Source organism: Copadichromis virginalis, linkage group LG22 (genome assembly GCF_057382275.1).
Source record: "Copadichromis virginalis isolate Kocher_CV1m ecotype Utaka linkage group LG22, C_Virginalis_male_GT1.1, whole genome shotgun sequence".
NCBI classification, from domain to species: Eukaryota; Metazoa; Chordata; class Actinopteri; order Cichliformes; family Cichlidae; genus Copadichromis; species Copadichromis virginalis.
In genome coordinates, this window is record NC_140638.1 from 23,401,154 (window position 1) to 23,413,788 (window position 12,635).

The 12,635-nt window shown below is 41.5% G+C and overlaps 1 protein-coding gene across 3 annotated transcripts in view; it reads left to right on the forward strand.

The window, feature by feature from the left end:
• col16a1 (collagen, type XVI, alpha 1) overlaps nucleotides 1-12,082 on the forward strand; it is an 86,173-nt gene extending 74,091 nt beyond the window's left edge. For all 3 annotated transcript variants that reach the window (XM_085445372.1, XM_085445374.1, XM_085445373.1), the window contains 22 exons: nucleotides 1,402-1,455; nucleotides 1,549-1,602; nucleotides 1,722-1,775; nucleotides 1,852-1,896; nucleotides 1,999-2,052; nucleotides 2,141-2,176; nucleotides 2,264-2,326; nucleotides 2,403-2,474; nucleotides 2,602-2,655; nucleotides 2,812-2,856; nucleotides 4,788-4,832; nucleotides 5,059-5,112; nucleotides 5,231-5,284; nucleotides 5,385-5,435; nucleotides 5,854-5,943; nucleotides 6,055-6,090; nucleotides 6,219-6,263; nucleotides 8,128-8,322; nucleotides 8,575-8,638; nucleotides 8,828-9,004; nucleotides 9,092-9,169; nucleotides 10,137-12,082. In XM_085445372.1, coding sequence (XP_085301498.1) covers nucleotides 1,402-1,455; nucleotides 1,549-1,602; nucleotides 1,722-1,775; nucleotides 1,852-1,896; nucleotides 1,999-2,052; nucleotides 2,141-2,176; nucleotides 2,264-2,326; nucleotides 2,403-2,474; nucleotides 2,602-2,655; nucleotides 2,812-2,856; nucleotides 4,788-4,832; nucleotides 5,059-5,112; nucleotides 5,231-5,284; nucleotides 5,385-5,435; nucleotides 5,854-5,943; nucleotides 6,055-6,090; nucleotides 6,219-6,263; nucleotides 8,128-8,322; nucleotides 8,575-8,638; nucleotides 8,828-9,004; nucleotides 9,092-9,169; nucleotides 10,137-10,330 — 1,614 coding nt within the window. In that variant the 3' untranslated portion in view covers nucleotides 10,331-12,082. The remainder of the gene's footprint in view (nucleotides 1-1,401; nucleotides 1,456-1,548; nucleotides 1,603-1,721; nucleotides 1,776-1,851; nucleotides 1,897-1,998; nucleotides 2,053-2,140; nucleotides 2,177-2,263; nucleotides 2,327-2,402; nucleotides 2,475-2,601; nucleotides 2,656-2,811; nucleotides 2,857-4,787; nucleotides 4,833-5,058; nucleotides 5,113-5,230; nucleotides 5,285-5,384; nucleotides 5,436-5,853; nucleotides 5,944-6,054; nucleotides 6,091-6,218; nucleotides 6,264-8,127; nucleotides 8,323-8,574; nucleotides 8,639-8,827; nucleotides 9,005-9,091; nucleotides 9,170-10,136) is intronic.
• Nucleotides 12,083-12,635: the final 553 nt, after the last annotated feature.

Here is a 12,635-nt window from a genome sequence, read left to right on the forward strand (position 1 = left end):
GTGTAGATTATGAACAGCGGTAAACACGATCAGCGTATAAACTAAAGGTAATCAGGCAGTTGCCTAATTGGGAGGTAGTTTTCTCTCATTTCTGACCATTTGCTTTACAAACTGTCTATTTTGCCAAGGTAAAGGAAATCCCAGCTGGCGAACTGTCAGACACTGTGTAATAACCGATCATAAGTTCTCTCATATTAAATGTACAGTAAGTAATGAGAGCAGTGTGTATTCATGAATCACACTGAGGCAAAAGTACCGACTTGAGACTCTGGAGTCTTCTGTTGGATCTGTGTGATGTCAAAGAGGCGGTCGTCTCAGGCATGCAGCTTGACCCCACAGCTCGACCCCACATATAGGGTAGCCAATCAAAAGAAAGTTAGCTTAAAGAAAGAAATACTAATAGAACTTGTTTCTGATGGAAAATGAGCTTAGTGGGCTGCACAAGCTATAAGATAAATATGGGTTATTTTTAGAGCCCAACTGATAAATGGTTTTTAAGATCAATACCGATATTAGATCATTTCAAATCGATATATCGGCTGATATTTTTAACATGAATTTTCTAAATAATCTTGTTTTACTGTCACAACAAGTTGTGGATTACTCCTTTATGCGCAACTGGCATCAGCTGGTTGTTGTGTTTGTGACGTTCCAACCATACATACAGGGAAGGTGGAGAGTAACCTCTGGTGGACAAAATATGCAACATCATAACTAATACCATGGTTGAAGAGTGTTTAGTTTGTCTTTACTTTTTAATTTTTATTTGTCAGTCTTGATATTGATATTGATATTAGCAAATCGCTAATATCGGCTAGTATATCAGTCTGAATGTCATTATTTTGAATAGATTATTGCGAGTCATGTAAACCTGTACTGATAGAGAATAAAACGACCAAGAAATACTTTGATTTCAAATGTCAACAGATAACGAAATATAGCTTTTCTATGATTTCCTGTTGTTCATAACATGTCATTTTATTGTTGCTGGTGTCAGCTATTTGTTTGTTTTTTTAATGTGCTACAGCTGGTGTCTAAAAGCTTTTGTAAGTTCAAATTTCCACCTGAAACATGGAGGATGGGATTTAAAGGCAAGTGTCTGGATAATATGTTGAGTAAATTTTAAAAAGTTCCAAAGAAATCTCTTTATATATGTATTTATAATGATTTTCTCCCGGGTGTCACCACCTCAGAGCTAAAGCCTCATGGAGGTATAGAGCTGAGGACAAAATCAAATAGGGAGTCTCATGGGGATGTGATCCAAGCTAGTTAGCCTTTTCCACTCTTTGATATTGACTTACCCTGTCACTTTTATTTCTGCCAGGGGAGCCTCTCTCGCAGACGTACATATCACATCCTCTTCTTCATTTTCTAATCCTTCTTCCCTCCTGTCACATTCAGGGTCAACAGGGTGAGCGAGGGTCAGATGGCCTCCCGGGAATGAAGGGTGATCAGGCAAGTATCACACAATCATTCTGTCTCATATTATAGCATGGAGAAAAAATAAGTGCTGTCCATATTTGATTGATTCTGTGATCTCTACTTTAGGGTCCTTCAGGGACGCCTGGGTACCCAGGAACCATGGGCCCTCCTGGACTGCCTGTAAGTCACTCTGCCTGCTTGATTATGAAGAAACGGTAGCACTGACATCATCCTGACAGCTGGGGGGTGATACTGACATGTCAGCAGACACTAATTTTCTGCCTTTATTTATTTATCAGGGACTCAAGGGCGAACGTGGAAGCCCAGGAACTGCTGGCCTAAAAGGAGAATCAGTAAGGGATTGCATCAACACTGTCCTGGATGCTTGTGTTGGATATATTTGGGCTAAAACTTTCCTCCCTTTTGCAGGGGCCTCCTGGTAACCCTGGATATCAAGGACAAGCTGGATTGCCGGTCAGCATTTCATCGTAAATTTAGCTTGTCAATATTTAGGATCCGGCTTTTTCATTTATGATTTCTAAGTTTAATAACTGGGTGAACATTGTGCGTCTGTAGGGCATTAAAGGAGACAGTGGACCAGCAGGGCCTGCTGGTGCTAAGGGGGATCAGGTATGCACTATAAAACACAAAGACACATAGACCTAACAGACAGATCCAGTACTACCGATTACCAGTGTGTTTCTCTTTATATTTTAAGGGCTTCCAAGGACAACCAGGCTTCCCAGGACCACCTGTATGTAAATGCTTTCAGTCCACTAAAGCAGCCATTTGTTCTTGATGTTACTGTTGAGACTTTCTGTATCACTGTGTGTGAATTTAGGGACCACCAGGTCCTGCCGGCAAAACTGGAAGGGAAGGGCTTCCTGGGCTCAAAGGGGAAAAAGTGAGTACAAAACACACATTTAGCTGTTTCAGTTTTTGTTCGCACTTCAAATTGGACTGAAAATCTCTACTTCTAGGGCAACGACGGCACTCAAGGCCCTCAAGGATCAAGTGGACCACCCGGTTCAACCGGGTCGCCAGGGTTGATGGTATGTGCATTATTTCTTTTTTATTTTTTGCACTCTATAATCTAAGTATGACCCTTTCTGACCTACCTGTGAACTCTATGCTGTTATGAGTACTTATCTGTCCTCTCTTATCTTGCAATATTAAAAGGGGCCCCGTGGCATTGACGGAATTGACGGAAAAGATGGGAAACCAGGACTGCGGGTAGGTCACATGCATGAATCAGATGGGTGGTCTGCCCACACATGCAACGTACACACAAACACACAGTATATAATGAAAAAAAAAGCAGTGATGAGTAAAGATGTGGCTGTAATAGCTGATCTTTGGCACTGGCTCTTTTTATTTTTTTCTCATCAGGGAGAAACAGGGCCTCCAGGCCCAGCAGGACCCCGGGGAATGCCCGTGAGTATTCCCTCCTCTAATCAGAATGAACAGTATCTTTTCATATTGTACAAAAATCATGTTGTTATTAATAAAATCTTGCATCAACTTGATCTTGGTTGTTCAGATTTAAAACACTGAAACAGTTGCAGAGAATGAATTCTTTAATGTAACTGTGCAGAGAATTAAGGCTGGCTCATTATTAATGTTCAAATTTATGTGGCTTTCATTTTTTAATAAGAAAGATTGTAATTTATGACCCATCAGTTATTCATGAATTGCCCTCCTTACTGGTACACTCTTTCATGGATTGTAATTGGATTACAATTATATTGTTTAACATTAAAAAACCCTTCAATTTACTATTTACTATAAAATGTTACCTTGAGATTCATTTTTATACAGATAGAATATCCATCCTGGTAACATCGCTTGAAGTTAATGGTTGTGTTTTATGTCTTTTTTCCACACACGTGCATTTTCCACAGTATGTTTTATTTTGTCCGTACTCGAACTGACTATATCCCAAAACTACCTGGAATATTGTTTCCTTAATTCAGTTCACATCAAGTCATAAGTCATCTCAGTGTGCTTAGCAGGTACCAGACAGCGTGTGCAGTGTCCCCCCTTAAAGGACAACGGAGAGAGAAAAGTTCAATAGGCTACTGCTAATTAGCAAATTAGCAGTAGGTGATTTAGTGAGTTAAAGTCGTCAGCTAAGCTGTGTCAGCAGCAATATCTAAGTGCACAAGTGCTCATTAAGTGATGCTGTAAATGTAAATGCCTTTTTCCTCTCAGCGTTAACATCAGAAATTAATCTAATTATTTCTTCAGCATATAAGCAGCCATCAGAAGATACAGTAGGCACACTGTGGTCTTTAAAGGATAGATGTGATCAACAATTATCAGGCTGTGGTGTTTAAAAGATGCTCAGTTGGGGTGCTAAGAGCTCCGGAGTTTACCAAGAAAATATCTCCCACCACTGAACCACCGTTATAAGACAGGATGGATCAATGCTTTTATTTTGTTTTTGCCAAATTTCGACCCTAACAAACAAATGTCATGACTGTCTTCTTCTATTGTCCAAATTTGGTGAGCCTGTGTGAATTATAGACTCGGTTTCCTGTTCTTAGCTGACAGGAGTGGCAGCCAGTGTAACCGATCTGTTTCAGTGTTGTGCTTTCAGAGATGTCCTCCTGCAAGCCTTGGTTGTAACAAGTTTTTTTGTTTTGCTTTTTTTCTTCTCGTTACTGTTGCCTTCCAATCACGCTCTCTGACCGTTCATCTCTGACCTCTGGCATCAACCAAGCATTTTTGCCGCTCACTGATTATTTTCTCTTTTCTTTCAACCGTTCTCTGTAAACGCTAGAGATGGTTGTGTGGGTGAAAATCCAAGAAGATCAGCAGTTTTTGAAATACGCAGGGCCAGCCTGTCTGGCACCAATAACCGCGCCACGTTCAGTCGTGCTCGGTTTGAACTTTAAATGCACTGAGTTTCTATCATGTGATTGGAACAGATGTACCTAATAAAGTGACCAAGTTGCTCTGGGTTTGCCCTATGGAAATTAACTGACAGCGTGACTCGCGATATTTTGCTTCCCCTCAGCCATGTTGGAGCAGCAGTCTTTACCGACTCTTGTTAAGGATGTAGATGTTACTCGTAATGTAACCAAATCTAAAACCTCTAACCTTCGTACCTCCTCCTAAGATCTCCCTAACTTTCTGTCTTGTATAGCAGCGCAGCTTCGCTCCACTGGAGACATGACTAGCTGTCTGTCTCCCTCCAGTTCTCCTTTTTTTTTTATTCCTCTCTCACCATATCACAGTTTGTGTTCTACCCAAGAGCAGGTGTTCAGGATTTTCAAAGACATGCCTGTCTCTTCTTTTGGCTGCTTTGACTTTGTGAATTTTTATACTGTACCAATCTCATTCTCTTTGATGTCTCTCCTCAGGGATTCAAAGGGAAAACCGGCCACGTTGGCTTTCCCGGACAGAAGGTTAGCCAGCGACTCGCTGCTTTACCGTGTCTGCCACATTTACACCATCTTTCTTCTGCATGAAACCAAATTGTTTTTATCAAGCTGATCATTACAATGAAAGTCTGTTTTTTGGGGAGTTTTTTGTTGGTTTGCTAACTTATTCTTTTGAATCTCCCAAAATCAGAGTCCTGCATTCTTATCGTGCTTCCTTTAGTTCATATTCATAAGTTTCTTATCCCTGCAGGGTGAAGCCGGACCCACAGGTCCACCAGGGCCACCTGGCAGACCGGGACATGAGGTGACTATTTTGCTTTACATCTTTCCTCCAACTTGATTATAAAGCACATCAGTAATCTATGCATGGAAGCTGAAAGCGCGAGTTGGCATACATCACAGTCAGTTTGTGGCCTTTCCAGGGTGATCCAGGTACGCCAGGACCTCAGGGGAGACCTGGACCTCCGGGCCACCTTGTAAGTTCACTTCTATGTCAAACATATACATTCATCATATTGCAATATTTCAGTGTGTTAACAAGCTAGACGTCACAAATCTATTTGCTTTCCTCATCAGGGCTCTACAGGTCCATCTGGACCTCCAGGACCTCCAGGCCCATCAGGAGTGGTGAGAGAGAGAATCTCTCAAATATCATGATAACTATTTAGTTAAACAAGAGCTGAATGATTGAGTGTGAATAAATGCATCTTTAACAATCCCATACAGGAGAATGGGTCAACAGTATAGTCAGACAAATATAAACAAGTGAGCAAAGCGAGTAATATTTACACTGACTGTGATCGTGGAAAATAACTGCAGAAAAGAGAAGTAAAAAAACATAAAGTAGAGTAGTATCTTATTTTCCACAACTGTTAATTAATGCGTCAGTAGAAAGTGGGAACGTTATGTGTTGGTGGGTCTGTATTGTTGGCGTATGCCTGCGTGAGGGAAGTGGAAATGAGGCACTATTGAAATTCTGTCCTGCTGCCAAACATGCAAATAATAGAAGAGAATCTTCTCCATTTTTTTCTCCCTGGTTAACTAGGGTATAAAAGGAGATAAGGGCCAGGATGGAGAGAGGGGTCTCCCAGGGATGCCAGGATCTCCAGGGCCACCGGGGCACCCGGGGCCTATGGTTGGTACTTTTCTAAAATGACCCTATCTACATTTAATTAAACATAATTCAGACTGCCAACATTTCCCACTTAAATTGTTTTTTTTTCCCTTGCTTTGACCCTGTCTTCAGGGTGAGCCAGGAAGCGATGGTTCTCCTGGAAAAGATGTGAGTAATGTCTGGGTGTGGTGTTGGCCCTCTTTTTAAAGTATAATGGAGGCAGACTGACAGATTATGTTGCGCATATTTCTTTCCTTGATTGATACTTGTTTTTCTGTTTTGTTTTCTTTTGACAGGGAGTGGCAGGTGTGCCAGGGGACAATGGGCAGTCAGGGCAAAAGGTAAGAGACGACTCTTCAGTGCAGTATTCTAGAAATGTGTGTGTTTGTGTGTGTGTGCCTCCTCAAGGTGAAGCTCAGCCATCCGTCTCCTCTGCGGACCATCTGAACGCAGTGAGATCCACCCTTTTCCTGTTCCCTTTAGCCCACGGAGACTAATACCGGCACACTACAGTGCTGAACATGCTCGCTGCCCCCCTCCCACATCTCTGCTCAGTCAGCACTCGCACTTAACACAGTCATCAGATCACTAACCCTCCGACCCCTCTGCTGAAACTCTCATTCCTTCTCCCTTCACTTCACCCTTCTCCAAACTGGCAGATGGCTGCCCGCTAACCTTCTGTAGCTGCAGTACTGAGCCTGTTGGATGTAGCCTGAGACGCAGGCTTTACAGTAGGTGGGTACAGTGATAAAGTTATTCTTCTGCCGCTGGGATAATGCTATTAAGCATGAGGGGAGATGCTAGATGAGGCTATTTGTCACGCTGACAGGACGGCATTGTCAGGGTTTTTAGCCGCACAGAAAAGGAGAACAGAGGAGAAAGACAAGAACGGACTCTTCTATTCTTCTCGCTCCTCTCTGTTTCAAGAGCCGCCTGTCTGCCGCTGATGTGTAAACATTAGACGTCCATTATGGGCTGCTTTGTCCTCGATAAATCACTGTCACTAATGTAGTGGGCCTGTTTTTGAGTGTATTTACACAACCTGAGTGCTGAGCACCACAGTGTGGAAAGTGATATAGATGTAGTCAAAAGCTGTCTTACAGGGCTTAATTCAGTTATTAATATTGTCTGTATTTGTACAGTAGGCTTCCTAAATTGGCGAAATAGTTATATTCAGCAGCACGGTGGAACGGTGGTTAGCACTGTTGCCGCACAGAAAGGAGGTCCTGAGTTCAATTCCACCATCAGGCTGTGGTCTTTCTGTTTGGCATTTGCATGTTCTCTCAGTGTTTGAGTGGGTTTTCCTTGGATACTCCGGCTTCCTCCCACAGTCCAAAGACATGCAGTTAGTGGGAATAGGTTAATTGATCAATCTAAATTGCCTGTAGGTGTGAATGTGGGAGTGAATGTGAGCGCGAATGTTGTCTGTCTCTGTGTGTTAGCCCTGAGACAGACTGGCGACCTGTCCAGGGTGTACCCTGCCTCTCGCCCAATGACAGCTGGGATAGGCTCCAGCGCCCCCCGCGACCCTGAAAAGGATAAGCAGAAGCGAATGGACGGATGGATCGTTATATTCTTAATGAATACTGTATATAGATAGCAAGTAACACGTTACAGTAAGGCCTGCAACTAAGGGTGTATTTCCTGTGTTTCTAAATGGATTTTCAATGTATTTTATTTTGAAATTACAATGTTAGGTAATGATATTAGGTAAGTACACTGGAATAAAAGGGTAACAAGTCAGTAAATTTTAATATGTAAATAATTTTAAGTACTTCACAAGTAATATTTGAGTACCACATAATTTCTTGGCATTTCTGTGGCAAAACAAACAATATTTCCATATGTTACATTGCAAGTACAGTGAACCTTTCAAGACTCTCGTCGTATAAGCTCCACTCTCGTGGAGTGGCTTAACTTTGCCTAACTTCCAGGTACTTAACAGGAAAGGAAACACTCCTTTGGAAGGTTGGGTTTAAAGAGTGAAAATAAAAATAAAATAAAATTAATGGCTCCATCGTGATAAGATCACACAGTTCTGTATATTTTGATGCTATTGAGTTGGTAACAGTCCTTATCACATTACTCTTGGTAAAATAAAAGGACAGTACAGTTATAGAACATCCATCATGCATATCAACATAGTGAATATTAAATAAAGGTGTAAAAAGACGTGCATAACCTTTATTTGTCTCTGTGTCTCAGGGTGAGGCAGGGACTCCTGGCCAGAGGGGTCCTCCAGGAGAAAGAGGTAGGCCAGGGCCCCCTGGTGGAGGAGCATATAGTTCCAAGGATGCACAGCCCATGATTGGCCCAGTCGGCCCCAGAGGGGAAAGGGGAAGTCCAGGCTCAGCAGGTGCCCCCGGCCCCCCTGGTCTTCCAGGATCGCCAGGAAATGACGTGAGATGCAGCTTCATTGCACTTTTGTTTTTGGTTTGATTTTTTTGTCTTTCCTCCAACATTTAATCAGCTCCAAATCATGCTATAACCAGGCTGGTTGTGAGAAAAATGAGGAGACTGGCCACAGGCGCTCGCTAGCTCCATCTGTTCTTGTAAATAATGAATTTTTTAATTATCTACCTTGATTAATGTGTGCTCGTCTGGTTTTTGTTTTGGGGTTTTTTCCCCCTCTCTGTCTGTCTTCTCAAACAGGCTGTTGTCAATTACGATGAAGTCAAGAACTTCATTCGCCAACAGGTCATTAAGATCTTTGACGGTAAGGACATGTGCAAATGCACTTTGTGTGAATATTTAGTGGGCAAAAAACCACTTTGTACACTAGAGTAGTATTATCTCACGAGATGCATATCTGTGTTTCAAGAATGGTTCTATTTGTCCTTTGGGAAACAGCTGCTCCTTCCTCTGTGGACTTCTTTTATTCACAATGTTTTCTTCTTCTCCCCAGAGAGAATGGCCTATTACATGTCTCGCATGCAGATGCCAGTAGAGATGGTGGCGTCCCCGGGTCGGCCTGGGCCTCCAGGGAAAGATGGAACTCCTGGTAGTCCCGGAACCCCAGGTGCCCCCGGTCTTCCAGGACAGATTGGCCGACAAGGCCGGCCAGGAGGACAAGGACTCCCAGGTGAGGGTGACAGTAATGTCACGTTATCATAAGCAGACAGTAAGCAGCTTTGTTGCCATATGGTCATGTGTTACTTTCTTGCCCTAGGACCACGAGGACCGTCTGGAGAAAAAGGAGACAAGGGTGTTGGAGAGATGGGAGATGTAGGCCCTCCTGGAGCACCGGGTAATATACCCCACTCATTCATCATTCATCGTATAGTTCAGTGGCAGCTATTTGCCTCATTAGATTTCTTTCTTCCTTTGCTCACATTGTGTGACAGCATTTCCATCTGCGCACGCTTTATGTTTATTCTACTGGATGAAATAGCATAAAGGCTGCTAATTCCTTAGAACTTGCTGTTGATTAGTAAATTGCCAGCACGATGAGGTAATTTTTCATCGTTCTTAAATGGCCTTAATTAAAATCACCAGTCTGATTCTTTCAAGCCAAATTCGCATCTGAGAATCCCTAATCATGATGGAGTTCACTTAGCATGGTGTAAATTAGCAAATTAGCATCTGTGCTCACATTACATGGAGCAGGACGTTGAGCATGGGCTGAAAAAGATGCCGTGCTACTCATGAAGTGATCAAAGTGGGAGTTTAATATCCGTTCATGTTTAATTCAAGTTCCCCCGACAACTGGCACGGAAATAACGTCATCTGTTCGAGATGATGCTTCGTGTTGTGTGCTTGTTTTGTATATTTTTCTGATATGGCGTGCAGATGATATTTGATGACATTACTGATGATTAAATTCATTCGTCTTGTATCCACGCTTTTTTATTTTGGAAGTGTTGTACTTACGGATTTTATATTCTAATATTATACGTCCAATAAATCTTTAAAGGGGGATAGCGTTGCATTTAGGAACTCATGTTTTTGCTATTACTGACAAAGCTGATGCCACTCTAATGCTATCTCGCTGGCACTTCTTTTTACAGTACTGTCAATTTGTTGTTTTTCTATAAACCAGTTTAAGTATCTTTAAAAATATCTTTAGTAAACCAATCTACATTTTTTAAGGAGACGGGGTAAAATCTGGGGTGTTTTGTGCTCCTGGGCAGTTATGTTCTTTGCTCAGCTTGTATAACAGCCTGTGAGGTGTTGACATGATGAATATATTCTCTGTTTTTCCTTTCATGCTGAAGGTGTTCCAGGCCCCCCAGGCTATGGTAAGATGGGACCCCCTGGTCCCGTTGGCCAGCAGGGTGTCCCTGGGATCCCAGGCCCTCCTGGACAACAGGGTTCCAAAGGAAAAGATGGCCGCTGTAATCCCGCAGACTGTATGAGCCATCCAGTAGAATACAGCCCCAAGGGCCCATCTGTCAAGGGCCCCTGGTAAAGGGCTACAGGGGATGGAGGAAAGGGGCAGGGGGGCTGAAGCAAAAAGACTACAAGGAGAAGAAAGAAAGCCAAACACCGTGACCCAAAGTTATTAAGTCTGACCACAAGATGGAATATAGGCACTGCCTTTGTTGTTGAATAGCTAGATTTACCCTCACCGATTTCTTCTATAGTTCTGAGCAAACATCTGCGATTTCTTTCTAAGGGCCTCGCTGGAACTGAGACCTGCAAAGATACACCGGCAGCACATTTTTATTGCATCATTGTTGTTCCCCCACGAAAGCCAATTTGTTGCTTTTATTTCCTGCTCTTATTTTTGGTCTTGGCTCATTTTTTTACATTTTCCTCGCTGTGTTTTATTCCTTTTGTATATTTTAAAACAACCCAGGAGAGGTGACAAGAATCACAAACTGCAGTTTCTTCTTCTTCTTTTCTTTAAGATTCTGGTCTCGGCTGTTGTTTTTCTTTTTTTTTCTACTCTTTTTTCTACCTTTTGTTTGTATAAATCTGTAGGAAGAGAATACACACAATTATGTTAGCACTGCTGCCATCTCTCATATCTCTGTTCCTTTCTGACACAATCCCATTCTGAGTGCATCCCATGCATTTCTAATATCCTGTCCCTGTGCTTGAGGTGTGAAGAAACATATTTGAATTTGACTTTTAAGAGAAAATCCCCTGGAAATGTTTTCCAGTTCTATAGAAACAGATGTCAAAAACTTACATTCAAGGAGTATCTGATGGATTGACTGTTTTGTATATATTTATTTTTTATATATATATATGGTGGCTTTTTATACACTTTCAAATGTTTTGATAAAAAGTATGGCTAGCCCCTTGTCTTTTTTTATTGTCAATGGTTATCCAGCAATAAAAAGTGCCAAAAAAAGGGATTTTTTTTAAGGTCGATAAGCTTTCAAAATGGAATGATGTGTGCAGAAAAAACAGCTTATTTATAAAAAAATACTTTTACACAGAAGACACATTGGATTTTGTAATTATGTTGGTAAAGTTCATTTTGTGTCCTCTTTTAATGCCATTATGTTTGGAAATGCAACCACTTTAAAACATTTCCTTCCATTTTGTACTTCAAAGTAGCGGCAAAAGCCATCTGTGTGCTTCACTCTGCCCAGATTTAAGAAGAAGCAGAAAACATGAGCAGCAATTGGGCCCATTTACCACAGGTACTGTAATCCAAGCACAACCACCAAACCCTCACAATCACATAAGGATAACAACATATTCTGAAAAAGCCTCACAAAGTGCTTTTGCAGTGCTACATGTTACTGTATTTTGGGGCTTTATCTGTTATTTTATCATTTTTTTGGTTTTGTTTTTTTTATATCTGGAACTCTGTGAAGCTGTGGTCAGACTTTAGTTTTCCACAAAATAACCCAAGGGGAATGTTAAACTGAATTAAATTGCTTTTCAAAAAAAAAGCGTGGTATCATGTGGTCATCATTGTCAACCCTTGTGTTGAGGTGTATTGAGTGACTCCGTGCAGTTGTTTGGTGTCTTTTTGTTCTGTTTTGTTCTGTTTGTTCCAGTGGTGTATTTCAACACCACTGGTTGAAATACAGTCTCAAACCATGACAGCGCCATATTTTACTGATAGAAATGTAGATACTTGTTGTACCTCTCTTGTCATCTGCTCCTCTCCTGACCCTGCTCTTTTGACCAGCTTGTCCAGTTTCCCTAGATTATTATTATTATTATTACTACACACAACACACTATGCCGAGATATGACAATTTTTTTGGCTAATAGCTATTTGGGAACTGAGCTATTTTATGCATCTCAAATGGTGCTATTTTTTTTTTTTTTTTTTTTTTTACCTTTTTCAGCTACAAAAATGGGTATGTGTTTTGCTACAGGTTGCTAGTAATAAGGTGCTAAAAAATATATATTGTTCATACAGTGGCTTGAGTTAGCTGTCTTTTTTATGCTCGAATATTTATAGGTCAGTGTTAAGTAGCTTAACAAGTGAAATAGACTGAAGATGAGGGAGGAAACAGCCAACGTCCAAAGGAAAACTTTCAGAAAACCTGGAGAAATATTGGTCAAGACCACTTAAAAACTACCAGAAAGTCTGGCTGTTTTAGATCAAAATGGAAGCAAACCGAGGGATCATTCAAGACTTTTGCACGGTACTGTAGCAACTGTGGCGTTGCCCGCCGTTTTTGGACGCACTTGCCACCATGTTGGTTTTGGGCTCAGAAGCAACCAGAACTAAAAAGAAAAAAAAAGAAAGAAAAGGGTGGGTTGCTATGCTAACAGCTAACACTAATAGCAACGCACAGACA